The 14,873-nt window shown below is 34.6% G+C and overlaps 2 protein-coding genes across 2 annotated transcripts; one reads left to right on the top strand and one right to left on the bottom strand.

The window, feature by feature from the left end:
• Positions 1 to 2,616, top strand: LOC105133946 (uncharacterized). Its single transcript, XM_011038117.1, has 2 exons — positions 1 to 191; positions 408 to 2,616. Exon 2 carries the CDS (start codon positions 412 to 414, stop codon positions 2,407 to 2,409), a length of 1,998 nt encoding a protein of 665 aa, XP_011036419.1. The 5' UTR covers positions 1 to 191; positions 408 to 411; the 3' UTR covers positions 2,410 to 2,616.
• A 709-nt stretch (positions 2,617 to 3,325) lies between these two features.
• LOC105133945 (transcription initiation factor TFIID subunit 12b-like) lies at positions 3,326 to 10,850 on the bottom strand. The gene is made up of 9 exons (XM_011038116.1): positions 10,104 to 10,850; positions 9,012 to 9,224; positions 7,787 to 8,368; positions 7,598 to 7,672; positions 6,048 to 6,126; positions 5,088 to 5,152; positions 4,641 to 4,676; positions 4,298 to 4,545; positions 3,326 to 3,818 (listed from the first exon to the last, which is right to left on the bottom strand). Exons 1-8 carry the CDS (start codon positions 10,704 to 10,706, stop codon positions 4,363 to 4,365), a joined length of 1,836 nt encoding a protein of 611 aa, XP_011036418.1. The 5' UTR covers positions 10,707 to 10,850; the 3' UTR covers positions 3,326 to 3,818; positions 4,298 to 4,362.
• Positions 10,851 to 14,873: the final 4,023 nt, after the last annotated feature.

Below are 14,873 nucleotides of genomic sequence, written 5' to 3'. Positions count from 1 at the left end.
ACTTGCACTTCAATTTCTTACACAGAATGCATGGTTTTCTGTCTTTGTGATCCATTAGCTTGTCTTTAGGTATATATGAAATCAATCTTCATTAATTCATCTGGCAGAGAGAAGAACAGATGCTGTGTTGAATGAGTGCTATCTAGCAAGCACTTCCACAGATCGATATACTGCTAATTAATTGTTTCACGGTGAGTAAAGTTTCATTCTGAATAGAAGACTACCCCGCTGCATGTGTGTGTGTGTGTATCACGACGTACGTAGCATAATAAACGATTTTAGTTGTATATATATATATATATATAAATGAGTCGTGATTATTATCTTACGTTTTAGGAGCAATATAATTAGTCATGAAACTGCATGATACAAATTTTCAGTTGCTGACCTGATTGTTTCATGTGGAGATTGATGACTATAAAAATGCCACACTTTCCTGGGCAACTCAAGAAACTTTGGAGCAGATGGGAGATTGTAGGGATGGTTTTATTTAGTCTTTTTCTGCAAATCCTTCTCATCATGTTTGGTTCTCGGAGGAAGCGCATTACAAGAATCTGGATCAGAATTCTTGTTTGGTCTTCTTACTTGCTGGCAGACATGGTAGCCACTGTTGCTTTGGGTGTTCTTTCCAGGAGCCAGCTTGGAGAAATGGGTGACATTCAGTTTGCAAAAGAAAACAGTTCACTTCGTGCGTTTTGGGCACCTTTCCTTCTCGTGCACCTTGGTGGCCCAGATACAATCACAGCTTTCTCCATCGAAGACAATGAGCTGTGGTTGAGGCATTTGCTTAACCTTCTAGTTCAAGGTTCTGTGGCTTTTTATGTTGTCTTAAAGTCTTGGGATTTCAGTGTCCTCTCATTTTTAACTATTTTTATGCTATTTGCCGGAATTGCCAAGTATGGGGAGAGGACTTGGGCGCTCAGATCTTCAAGTACCGAGCACATCAGAAACTCTTTGCTCTCAACCCCGCCTCGCCTGCGATTAGATACGAAGAGTATAATGGTTGTTCCGCGAGGACACCATATTCCTCAGGCCAACTATCTTCATCAAGCTTATTATCTTTTCAAGATGTCCTTATATCTCTTTGAAAATCTTATCCTCAGCCTTACCGAACTGAAGGACAGCCACTCTATCATTTCTTGCCAATCATCAAAGGATGCATTCAAGTTGGTAGACTTGGAGCTCGGATTCATCTTTGAAAGACTTTATACTAAGGCTCCCGTAGTTTATTCCCGAAAAGGAGTTTTTCTTCGCTCCCTTACCTTCTCCTCCTCTTTCATTACACTAGTTTCCTTCTCATTCTTCGTTGACAAGCATCGCTGCTCACCCATCAATGTTGCTACAACTTATATGTTACTAGCTGGAGCTCTTGGCTTGGAGGTTTATGCAATGTTACAACTCGTTTTCTCTGATTGGACAATGATTTGGTTAACTAGGTTTACAAGCACACCAAGTAATCCCATTGGTAATGCCATTTACTCCCTTCGTGCATATTTCGCCAATGAAAAGAGGTGGTCAGGGTCCATGGCACAGTGCAACCTGATAAGTTCTAGCTTTGCAATCAAAACAATCAAGAGTTTGAGCAAGTTTATCGGAATCGATCAAGAAACATTGAAGCACTTGCACGTAAGTTGGGAGCATATAAATGACAATTTGAAAGATCTGATCTTCGAAAATCTTCTTGAGAAGGGGAATGAGATTATAGAGCATCTCCAAGATAAGGAGAACCGACGTACTAGACTACTAGCTCAAAGGGGGGATGGTGTGCTTGAGAAGATGAAAAGGCTAGAAGAATTCCGCTGGTGCACAACGTCCGTGGAATTTAACCAAAGCCTCTTTATTTGGCACATTGCTACTGATCTTTGCTATTATGTTGATCAGAAGTTCCATTCGAAACAAAGTATGTCTAAATTACTATCTGATTACATGTTCTATCTTCTGGTCGTGAAACCGAATATGCTTCCCAAGGGAATTAGTGATTCAGGGTCTAGATATCGAGATGCGAGTGACGAGATGGAGAGATTTTTCCAAGCAAGAAAGAAAGGGCCATCAAATGGTACTGCAAGGGAAGCTCGCATCACATTATTCCAAGCGAAGCAAGAGGAGTTGGAAGATGCCATAGCAATTCCTATTGATACGACGCCAACAATTCCTGGAGAATATGGAAGTAGCAAGTACCTGCTCGTCCACGGGTGTAAGCTAGCTCAACAATTGCAAAAGTTGGAAGCAGAGAAGTGGAAGTTGATAAGTGAGGTTTGGGTTGAAATGCTCACTTACGCTGCAGGTCATTGCGAATGGAGAGACCATGCCCAGCAACTTAAAAGTGGTGGAGAACTACTCACTCATGTCCGACTTCTTATGGCACACCTAGGTTTAAGCCAACAATATCAGGAAATTCTTCTTAGTTGACTGCATTCGATACTTTTTCAACAAATTAGTCCAGTAATTAACAAGTTGAAATGTTGAGATGATTTCTTTTAAAAAGATTAGGTGATTTCTTATAAAAAGATTGGATGATCTTTTTCGAATTATTTTTTATTCATTTGCAAGCTGTGAAACATTCTGTATTACGTAATTTCAACTCCTAACTACAACTATACAGTCAAGATTATGCATGCGCGTGCTGATTCTACCAGCAATGGGCTCGTTGGTACTCTTGCCAGGCAAAAGGAGAGAACCCTTGTCGGAGAATCCATCATCCATATCGTATTTTCCTCTAACCAGCTGCTCTTTTTTACCCTGTAATGAAACACATGGTATGTGAAAATGACAATAATATTAGATTCAAGCAAATGTATCATGATTTTTCCCAATCAGCAGCAACAATTATGAGGAGAAATTACCATGAGCATATACATATTCTCTCAATTCCACCTGCGGTATGGTGATGGGAAAACCGACTTGCTTTCTCTTTCAAAAATGAACCATTACAAGTTGCAGACCTCCAATAAGTGATGATTAATGCTGTCGGTATTAATGGAGTGAAAAAAAAAAAAAAATCAGCCCTCCTACTGCTTCCACTTTTGGGTTATTTCAGTATACAAATTGATTGCAAAGAAGAAACCAACCATCAGATATACTAAGAGAGAATGCCTGTGCTAGAAATTAGGGCTCACGGTATGAACACAACTTTGCTTCCAAGAAAATGACTTGTCATTGCATTACATCTGTTACTTCAGAAAACGCTCAATGTTCTCTCAGGTGAAAACCAATAAGCCATTTAATCTACTTGGAGTCGGAACGGATTCCCCTAACCCTATTTGCATGCGTGCAAACAAGATGCAATCTCGAGAGTATTGAGTAGTTTTCAAAGTCATCCACCAGCAAGCATTAATCTAATAATATGCTAAGACACGAGATCACCAAATCCTGAACGTAAGAAAATCCTTTTACATGAAAGCAGGCAGAGGAACGAATTTCACAAAAATCCTACACCGTCTCATTAGTGCCCCAACCCCCAAAGAAAAGAAAAGAACACAAAACCGCGAGACGCACGTGGGGCCCAAAATCCAATGGTGTAGAATTTTTGCGAAATCCATTCTTGTACTTTGCTTTAATGTCAACTTACAGCATTGAATAAGCAAAATAAACACATTGTAGGCAACTGGAACCTCCATTTGCACTCTTTAAGCCGCTAGATGAACTTGAACTAAGACGAGCTATTCACCACCAAATCAAAAGATTACACAATAATGATAACTATAATAAATTAGATGGTCCGCTGATGCAATCTCCACGGCCATTTTGGGGATTACCCCATATAATTACAGATCTGCTGGACTCCAGTCCAACTACAGCTTTGCTGCTACCAATCCGAACTGTGGAAGAAAGTGCTTGAAAGTTTTAGTAATGTAGGAACAGAGATACTAAAATGCTTGCAGTGATAGCAAATACCATTTAATCACCCTTAAACCATGAGAAGTTAGTACATATTGAATAAGTGCAGCAATAGTAATGCACCTTGCAATAAATGAAACTCCTCTCTCTCATGCAAAATTCTGTCAGTGAAAACATGCAGCTATTCTTATATGCAAATCCAACATGATTTTAGGTATTGTACTAAATCAGAAAAATCTAAAAACGCATATCCTTCCATGCATTAAATGATGAGTGATGAATTTATGCACTACTTTTCTTTCTAGATCTATGTTAGTTGTTTGTCATCAATGCAAAGAGACCAGGGACTACATTCTTGGCAAGCAGTTTTACCGGCATTGAAAGGACATGCAGAGCAATCTCTAATTTGTGCAGACTGTAAATTTCACACACACAATTGAAAGATGAAATAAATTCTCACCAGCAAAGTCTAGGCAGTTAATCAAACTGCATTGAGTCCATATCAGAGACAAAAACCTAAATCAATTAAAACCGTGTAATCTGCTGCACCATTGGAGAACCAGTTGACTGTGAAACCAACTGCTCTGAACTTGGTGAAGGTCTTAGCAGGTGATTAGTAACAGCTGGGTTGCCATGCCCTTGTCTTATCATCTCTTTAGGACTGATATTATTTTCTTCAGACTGAGAGGACTCCATCAATGCACGAATCTGAACTCAACATTACAAGTGAAAGAAAAAGCTTTAGAACCCCACAAGAGGAGGGGGGGATGTAAGAAAAAAACATATATGGAGAGTGTAGTTACCATATCAAGACGCTTCTTGTGGAGATCACTAGGCAACTGCATATTTTAAACCCAATGTCAACATGTATTTTGCATGAAATATTAATGCATTTTTGCAGTGGTTCAAGAACGACCAACATGATCCCTGTAGATGTGTGTGTGTGTGTATGTGTGTGTTAGTAGGAAATGACATGACTGGTTACAGGATTATAATGGTTTATAATCAAAGCAAATGAAGTTCTAGAATAATAATTGATAAGCTTCATAATTTGCATGATAAAAAATATATATTATTATGATAATTTGCCTTAAAAAATATCAAAAGTTCATAAAAAGAACTGTAAATACAAAACTTTGGACTTCCATCAGATGCATCCAACGTACATTGTACTTCATCTTAATGAAGTTATTTGACATTGATAATGAGGGGAAAAAATACTATAATTAACAGATATTCCAAATGCTTACAGGTTTACTTTGGTGCTTCCTCTCTTCCGATGAAAATCCAGGAATTGTCAATTGCCAGTTTTTCTCTGCACAGAGTTTTCAAGTATCAAACTCATAAAAAAACTCCTTATGCTTCACTTCAAAATAAGAAAGCAAAAGCAAATTTATCAATATCATTGTTAACTAACATGCAGTGCAAGCTATTAATAGATCTCTTTTTTTTTTTTTTTAGTGGGGGGAGAGGGTAGTTTTTTTTTTTTTTTTTTTTAGTGGGGGGAGGGGGGTGTTTGGGTCCCCTGAGCCAAGCCATATTATTCAAACTATGCAGTAAAAAAGGAAATATGAATTCAAATTCCTACCCTGTATAATAAATCACCCGAAGGGCCACGGTGATTTTGACTACTTCTAGTTTTCAAATTCAAGTAATGCTGTTCAAACTTGGTTTTGAGAAAATAAATAAATATTTCATCAATGGACTCATTAACCTTTATATATATGATCCATATACAAACCAAAATTAATCAGATTTTTTCACGACAAGGAATTTTTAAAAGACAGTTTTAACTATAACATTCTTGACAGAAACCTAAAGTTCAGCCAGCTGAACAAAAGTTATTCAGTACATATCTAAGCAAAAATTATTCCTTTCTCTATTTTCATATTAACTAATCATGACATCACGGGTGTAGATAAGAAACCAAAAGAAAGCATATATGATAACAATGAAGTCAAATGGATTACATGAAACCAAAACCAATGGTAAGCCTTACAGCAACTCGAGTTCACTCATTGCTCACCATGCACGTTCCACAACCACTTGCGCAGCTCCTACTTTTTTTCATCAGATACTCTACCCTCATTCTCTTTCTAATCAATAAGAGCATTCTATAAAACCAAAGACTAAATCTGTGCACCACATATCAATGTTCCAACATATGACATAAAATTGCTAATGCAAATACTATATGTTGAAGCACAAACCTAAGTGCAGCAATATATCTTTGGACTCTAAAGTTGAAGATTTCCGATGCTTAGCCAAACTGCAAGCAAATGCGGTCACCTGCATTTTGATACCAGAAATAAGTTTCTCTAACAAACATGTGAAAGTAAAGGATTTAATTCATCCTCCACGAATGTTAGTGCATAATATTTGGTAGACAAGTTAAACAGTAATAACATGATCATGTATGCAATAACTACTCATAAAAATACCATGAATTATAGGCTAACATTTCTCAGGATAGAGCAGATCCGACCAAAAACTCCAAGCAATATTTAATTGCTTATCCTACATGATTTATAATTTATCCAAGTTTATTTTTTTTTACCTGAATGAACCAGTTCTATCGCTAATCCATGAACAAAAGAAGACTTCTTCCACTAATTTAGGGAGTGTATAGGACCACTAGAACCAAAAGGAGTAAAAACAATCCAGCATATTGCATTTCAGAAAACTACAAAGTAGGATTTGAGTAGTCTACTTATTGAAATGAATGCATGTACCATTGACCACTGTTTTCACGCTTTGCCACAAGACCTGAGTAGTTGACCATATCAAAATTCATCCTAAATGAGGGGGCTATCCACAAGAACAGTTGAGCAATGCAATAAAGAAGGTTAAACAGCACAAGAATTACTACAGAAGTTTTTCATGCAAGAAAATTAAGGAAATTGCTCATACATTAATGAAGGTTCTCATAGAAGGTGACATTTGATGACATCAAGAACAAGCTTTTATGTTTGATACTGCTATTCAAACTATCAGGTTGTACATCAAATAAAGCTTCTTAAGGGGCCTTTGAAACACTAGGAGAAGGTTTCTTCTCTGATCATATATTCTCTCACTAAGGTTAATTTGGAGATAGCATACCCTTTAGCTTTTTTTGTAATAAGTAGCTCTTCTCAACTTTTAACATGCAACCTCTTTGTTGCAAGGCATAAAATTTTACCATTGCACTAGTCAATGGCCCTTAATATCTAACTACAAGTCTTTGAAAATTCTTTGTTGATTGGGATGAAGTTAAGGAAAAGAAAACCAGAAGGAAAGGTCTTCTGAAACCTAAAATGGTTAAACTTCAACAGTCTATAACAGGAATATATTTCTAAGTAAATCTACAACCAAGCAATACTTTTACAAAGCAAGATTCAGTGATTTGCAACAATTTAAAACCAAGCAAAATATCTGGAGGAAAACTTCCTGTTTTTCACTCACATTGTGCTATGATTCCAACATGCATTGAAGCCTTAATGAACAGTAAAATCCCCACACTCAATCATGAACTCATCAGTAATATTCATGTAAATGCAGAGTAAAAATATTGTGAAGTGTCTAAACTTAAAATCTAAATGCAGTAAAACTTTGAAAAAATAGCACAGAAAACTACGCAACCATGCCATGTCGTGTGTGTGTGTGTGTGTGTGTGAGTGAGCGAGTGAGAGAGAGAGAGAGAGAGAATCTTTATATCTGAAGGAATTCACATACAGCCACACACACACATGGAGAAAAAGTTGTGAATGTTAGCAAGCCTCACTGAATCAATAAAGTCATCGGCAATTTCCAGAAAAAGTTCTTCAACTTCAGGATCTAGCTTTCCATGTGAATCCACCTGAGTACCCGAAAGATGAAAAACATGGCACATTTATCATGAAGAATTGGAAGGCAAGAAAAAACATGGCATAAAGCTAACAGAATAGGAATAGAGAAGAAATGCTGAAAAGACCTGTGAAACCAAGTCCTGTATCTTTCTCTTCCCGAGAAGTTGATTGGTTGCTTCAGTTCCTTGGCTTGAACTCCCCCCTGGTGTAGTTGTTCCAGATGCCGTTGCATCTGGCTGAGATCCTGTCAAACTAAGAGTTTTCTGGCCTGGGGGTCCTGGCATCCTTGGAGATTGTTGTTGATGTTGCTGCTGCTGATGCAAAGACACTTGTTGCAACTGTTGCTGTGATTGTTGCTGTTGCTGTTGCTGTAGTAGCTGCTGTTGCTGCTGCTGCTGCTGCTGTAGTTGTTGGTGTCCGATTTGGGGCTGCTGCTGTACCAGCTGGGATAACTGTTGTGAGTTCAGTGCCATTGAATTCTGGTGCAGTTGACCAGATGAAGCCAATTGCTGATGCAAGAGAGCCTGTGACTGCCTCTGTTGAAGACGAAGTGAAGGTGAGGCAGGACCAGACATAGTTGGCATTTGCTTCAACCACTGTTGCTGTGACAGAGAGCTCTGCATCATAGCTGGCTGTGCATTCTGAACCAGCCCTGACAACTGATGGTTCATATATGCCAGTGATGGTGTTCTTTGTAGGCTTTGAACCTGCAGTTTCAGAGAGATGATCATGCACACAAATCAAAAGTAAAGCTCATGATTGCAAAAGTTACACGTTACAACAACAAAACTAAAAGGAGAATGATCAGTAAACATTTTCCTGTTCTTACAGAAGGAAGGATCAAATACTCGACCATAGAAAAGAGGATTACTTGATTCTTGGAAAGCCCAATCGCTAAAGTGAATAGTATTATGCTGTTGTATTCACTCGGTGCTTTAATGAAAGAAAAAACAAGTAACCAATTCATCAAAAGAAGTACGTGTATATCCCATACAACATGTAAGGGCATGGATCAAATAACATGAGAATACACATTACTTCTCACATTCAAATCCATTTATGCTTATTAAGTATAATTACAGAACCATGCATCATGAAAAACACTAAAACAAATTGCAGAAGCATAAGAGAGCCAAGGTTGAAAAACCATCCTTTACAAGAAAACAACTGCCTTATACAGTATGACTCTTCAAAGAAATAGGACTTGCTAGCAAAAATTATACAAGTAAAAAATGATTAGAACATCATTTTGAAATTACAAAAATTTGAACCGAGCTTTACAGAAACTGGAGTCATCAAATCCAGTTACTGGAAAGAAAAGAAGGTGATGTGATCAGAGAAAACTCAAACCTGAGAGGTGAGCGAGTTTTGTTGCACCAATTGCTGCCTCATTGACCCTGCACTCATTCGCTGTTGAGCATATGCAAGTGTCCCATTAGGTCTTAGTTGTGACAAATTTAGCGATCCCATCACTCCCATTGCTTGTATCCCCTGCAAGGACTGCCCCGGAGAATCACCAGAATGGAATTGGGACCCTTGGGCTAACCCAGCTTTCTGCCTCGGCTACATCCAAAAGTGCAATTGTTATAGAAAAAATCGTTATTCTGATCATTTATATTATTTTGCTGGCTCAAACACAAATGTATTAAATAATCAGCTTGAGACGGAGCAACAGATTCTATTGATCCAATCAACTACTCGATCATGCAATGATTAAAAAGAAGCACACTGTTTTCTAAGCTTATCATCTGCTGAATTCAATTCGTTGAGCTCAGAAATAATATGTAATTGGATATCCTTTTAAAATTTAAGTATTTAAACAGTAATATACTATCAATTGATCATCACGTAGAAATGATTTTCATATACCACTGACATCCAGCAAAAATTTTCAAGTAATTTGTCACCTGTAAGTACTAAGCACTACAATAAGTAGATTTCATATCCCAAATAGCAATAAACAATAATTTGATCGATTCTAATATAATTTTTCAACTTGAAAAAAAGAAAAAAAGAAAAAAAAACCTAGCCTTTACCTAGCCAAACAACTGCGCCACAAATTCAATGAATACTATCGTTACTGCATCTTGTTGAGTGCCCTATAATTGGTAACTCTGAAACACCCTCATCAAAACTAATTTGACTCATGAACTGCCTAAAAAAACTCCTAAAACAAAACAATCTCAATTACTGCCTTTGAAAACCAAATCAGATCACTAACATAATCCATCGAAATTTTCTGACAAACTCACACCAATACATAAAACATCATCATCATCATCAACAAAAACAACAAACATCCAGAATTCTTACCAACGCTAATAACTGTATCGAGAGCACAAATTACTAACAATTATGTTCAACAAACGCATTAACCAAAAACAGCGACTTCGTAAGCAAAACACTATAAAAGTGGTAACTTTAAACCAATCAAACACATACTGAAGCCAACAATTGTGAGGGCAAGTTCAACTGAGAGGCGGCGGCGGCGGCAGCTGCGCCGGTGAACATAGGAAGGTGGCCAGTCTGGCCGAGAAGTGCTGAGCGAGACAAATTGGAACCACTCAATTGTTGATTCTGCTGCGAATTCTGTTGAATTGAAGCAGACCCACCAAAATTCATTTGCCCGTATAAGCCCTGTTGCTGCTGCCTCAAAACGCCACCGTATTGGTTCTGTTGTTGTTGGATAATTTGGGTCAAGCGTGACATGGAAGGAGATCTTTGAAGGGTTTGTTGGATTTGATAGCCTGACATTGCGGTGACATTCTGCTGCTGCGGTTGCTGTTGCTGTTGCTGTTGTGGAGGTTGGAGAGAAGGCGAAGAGGAGATTTGGGAGTGGTCCAGTGAAGGAGAGGAAGAGATATGCGTGTTTTGAGGTAAATTGGATAGGTTTTGTGTCTGTGTCTGTGTTAAGTTTGTCGTGTTAGTGTTCGTCAAGGTTGCTGCTTGTTGTGATTGTGGTTGTGACGATGGGTCTATAATTGTATTCGGAGAAGGCAGAGGTTTAGGCGAAGAGGCTGCGGCAGCAGCTGCATTTTCTGCCATGGATTGGATTGGGTTGGAACCGAAGACTTATGGGTTTTCTTAATTTTACTTAAAAATTCATTCTTTCGATGAATTGAGTGACTGTAGCCTGGGTTCTTGCAGAGTTAAAGAGGGAGAGGGGAAGACAGAGGAGGACGACTCAGTGTAGCCTGATAAGCAGAGGGAATGATGCATGTGGGTGATCTCGGCCATACACGTAGCTGTCGAATTTGAGGCTGGAGGGATATGGACTGTAGTCCGTACACGTGTGGAGATGGTCAAAGCATGCGCCTTGATTAGATTGAAGAGTGACTTTAACTAATGAAAAGTCAATCATAAAATAAGAAGCAAATAATCAAAGGGCGTCCTCTAGTAGTTAGCGCTAATCTAATTTCACTTACAAGTTCTCCCTCTAATATACTTCAACAAAAAATAAATAAATAAAGATGGTTGATTTTTTCTGGGTCAATGGAGATCAATTTGTAAAGTAACAACTCTCTCTCAGGTTAATTTTTAAAGTATTTTTTTTCTGGGTCAATGGAGATCAATTTGTGAAGTAACAACTCTCTCAGGTTAATTTTTAAAGTATTTTAAAAAAATTAAAATAATATTTTTATTTTATTTTAAAATTTTAAAAAAACTCTGGTGGTTGAACCGTGCCAAACCCATATTGGTTCTTGTTCTTCTTTGTGCAAAGCTTTTGAACGTATCTTTCAGCTCTTATAACTGTTTCACTCCCAATTATAATAGGACTTTTAATTACACTATGCATGGCCTTGACCTTGAGAATCATTAGCCATGCAACCCTTCTTCGTTGCATTATAATTACAATTATAAAATATACTAAAATAATTTTTATAGCAATTTAATAAATTTTATCCTTAGACATTTTTTTTTTAATTGCAGCCATCTATGAATAAATTAATAATTAAATTTTCAAAATGTTTTAAGAAAGAAAAACTCCATAAAAAAAGATCAAAATGTAAAACAAAAGGAAATATCATGGCCAATCTTAAATTTAAATGAAAAAATACTTTTAAGTTCACCTTGTTTTCTTTTTTTATTTTCCAATCCCTATAGTTTTTGAAATTTTAATTTTGTTATGATAGTTTATATTTTTATTTTTCAGTCCATAGATATAAATGTGGAAAGATAAAGTCGTTGATTTACCACTTCTCAACCATCAAAAAAAATTAATTTTAGTATTAATTAGTTTTTTTTTACGATAAAGTCTTATAGAGATGTATTTAAACATTTATCTTGCTTGAAAAGGTAGCTAAGGTCAAAAGAGAAAAAAATTTACTAATTTAATTGTGTTTTTAAACTGTTTTTAGGTTTTTTTATAAATTGATTTTTTAATGTTATAAAAATATTTATTAGTTGTTTTTTAAATTAAAATTGGCTAAAAATAGATTTTTAGACCAAAAAATAACCACCTAAGTTTTTTAACCATTATTATATAGTCAGATTCTAGGTAAGCTGATAATACATATGCTTTTATTTCTTTTAAAAATATAAAAATATAAAAACTAGTGGCATATTATCCACCCTTTAATGAATAAAAAAAATCAATCACGTGTGTTAGGTGCACTAGGCCACCAAGGTCTAATGTTTATCTTTTTTAATTTTGATTTTTTATTTTTTTATGTAATTATAAATTAGTTAAAATAAGTTGATTAAGTGTATGTATGGGATGCCTAATCTATTGGGTATTCGATTGTAATCAAGATTATTTCAAATAAATTAATTAAACAAATTTTTATGATGTTTTTAATAGAATATTATTTAATTTTTACTTAGTTTGTGGATAAGATTACATCATTTTTTTAAAAAAACTTTCATTTTATTCTATCTTTTTTTTATGGGTCTTTTTTTTATATTATCGTTTTAGTAAATAAAAAGTTGATTTCAAGAAACAAAATTATTAAATACATAAGAGTTAATTGTCCATGTTTAGAAACCAAATATCTAAATTCACATCTATCTCTCAACTTTCTAATTATGTCTATTTTTAATATTATTTAATTAAATATAAAATTGATTATAAGAAACAAAATTATTAAACACAATTTGATTCATAACCCATGTTACAAGATCACATGTCCTAATTTACATTTATCTCACTTTTTTTTGTTTAGTATTTGGTTATTGTTAATGGTTCTTTTCCTCTCTTTTTTTGAATTTATTGATACAAATAATTTTTAATTTACTTAATTAAATGCATACATATATCACATCTCATCTCCTATGCAAAAAGTTATCAACTTACACTTAGCCTTTTTCGTAGGCTTTTTCTTTCATCCCTCTTGATGCAAGTTTTTAATTTTTTTATTGAGCTTTATAATCTTGCACCTCTATTTTTATATTTTTTATGTCACTTTTCGTTTATTCTCTTATTTACATATTTATTTTAATTTCCTAAATGTTTAACTATATTGAAAGAGCTCCACTGCCATGTTAGAAATAATTAGGGAATAAGTAGATATGATCTAGCTAAAAGTAGCCATGTTTAGACAAAGATAATAATTAAAGAAAAGCAAATTGAAGAAAATTATAGCAAAAATGTAACAATTAAAAAAATAAAAAAAGATGTTGAAAATTATCATAAATAAAAGAATTATAGAAGATGCAATTACTTAGTTATGATGAGAGAAGTGGCCAGGACAAATGCAAGAAAGATCTTTTAAAGATGAAGATTCAAGATTCAAGAAATATTGGTAGCATTGTAGTTATCTAATTAGACTAATGGAGGAAAACAAATATTACAGTGGTATAAATATAACACTTTAAAGATGAAAAGAAAAAAAAGGAAGCAACAATAATTTATAAAGCATGAAACAAAGATAGTAGTTGATGAAATGTGTGAAAGCTAAAGGAAATAATAGCAAGACAATATTTTAAAGTGCAACAGAGGCAGCCAAAACCTGGAACAAGTATCATCAAAATTCAAGTTTTAAGATGTATAAGACTTCATTCCCTGGCATCTCCCTCGTTATTTTTAATATGATATTAGAGTTAATTCAATCTAGTGGGCATTTTAAGAAATTAAAGCATAAATGTAAATAAAAGGTAAAAATCTTAAGAGAAAGCGGATGGATAAGTTACATCTAAATAAAAAAAATTAGGAAATTAAATGTGAAAAATGATAATGCATAATAAAAAAATTGAGATCATACATCAAGAGAGGTAGAACAAGCCAAAAAAAGAGGTTAAGTGCAAGCTAACAAATCATTACACAAGAGATAGTGTGATACAAAAAAAATAACACATGGAAAAAAAAAAAGAAACTTTTTCTAAAAGAGATGGAAAATAGCTAAGAAGTCATAACAACCTAATGAAGAGTAAGCCAAAATAAAATGGCCACTTGAATAGTTAAATATCATAAGAAAGATTTTTTTTCTAGAGAAAAATGACAATAAGCTAATGAAGAATAAGCCAAAATAAAATGGCCACTTAAAAATTCAAATATCAAAAGAAAGATTTTTTGCCAAAATAAAATGGCCACTTAAAAATTCAAATATCAAAAGAAAGATTTTTTGCCAAAATAAAATGACCACTTGAAAATTCAAATATTATAAAAAAGATTTTTTGCTAAAAAAAAATGACATCCACCATAAAAAGAGAAAAATAGGCTCATGTAAACCATGTTTAAGCAAATGTTATTTATTAAGGAAGGAAGATTGAAGAGATGACAATAAGATACTATTAGCAAGTTATGACGAGATGATTCCATGTTTTAAAAGTGATGAGACTTTTAAAATTAAAGAATAGTGTTGAAATTAATTTTCAAGATTTCATTCAAAGTGTTATTTTAGTTCTGCTAAATGTCTTCTAAGTATATGTATAACTATTAAAGATAAGTTTATTTTTTTAAGTCTATTGAATTATTATAGACTAATTGATTAGTACTTAAAAATGCATTTTTATTAAGGTTTTATGTCATCATTTTTGCACTTGAAGTATTAATAACTCCTTAACTAAAGCATGTTTTATAATAATATAAAATACATTTAATTTATGGTAAATGTACATTTTAAATACAGGCCTATCACATAAATGAAAGGATTGATTGATGAATTTAAAAACTAAAATTGAAAGGACAAAGAGATAACCAAACTTAAAAAAGAGATGCTAGAGCAGTCTAAACCGGAACACTGTTCGGTAATTGGGTCATATCTGGAGTTGTAG

Source organism: Populus euphratica, unplaced genomic scaffold (genome assembly GCF_000495115.2).
Source record: "Populus euphratica unplaced genomic scaffold, PopEup_1.0 scaffold38.1, whole genome shotgun sequence".
Lineage (NCBI taxonomy): Eukaryota > Viridiplantae > Streptophyta > Magnoliopsida > Malpighiales > Salicaceae > Populus > Populus euphratica.
Note: the sequence above shows the minus strand (reverse complement) of the source record. Positions and strands in the feature narration are given on the sequence as shown.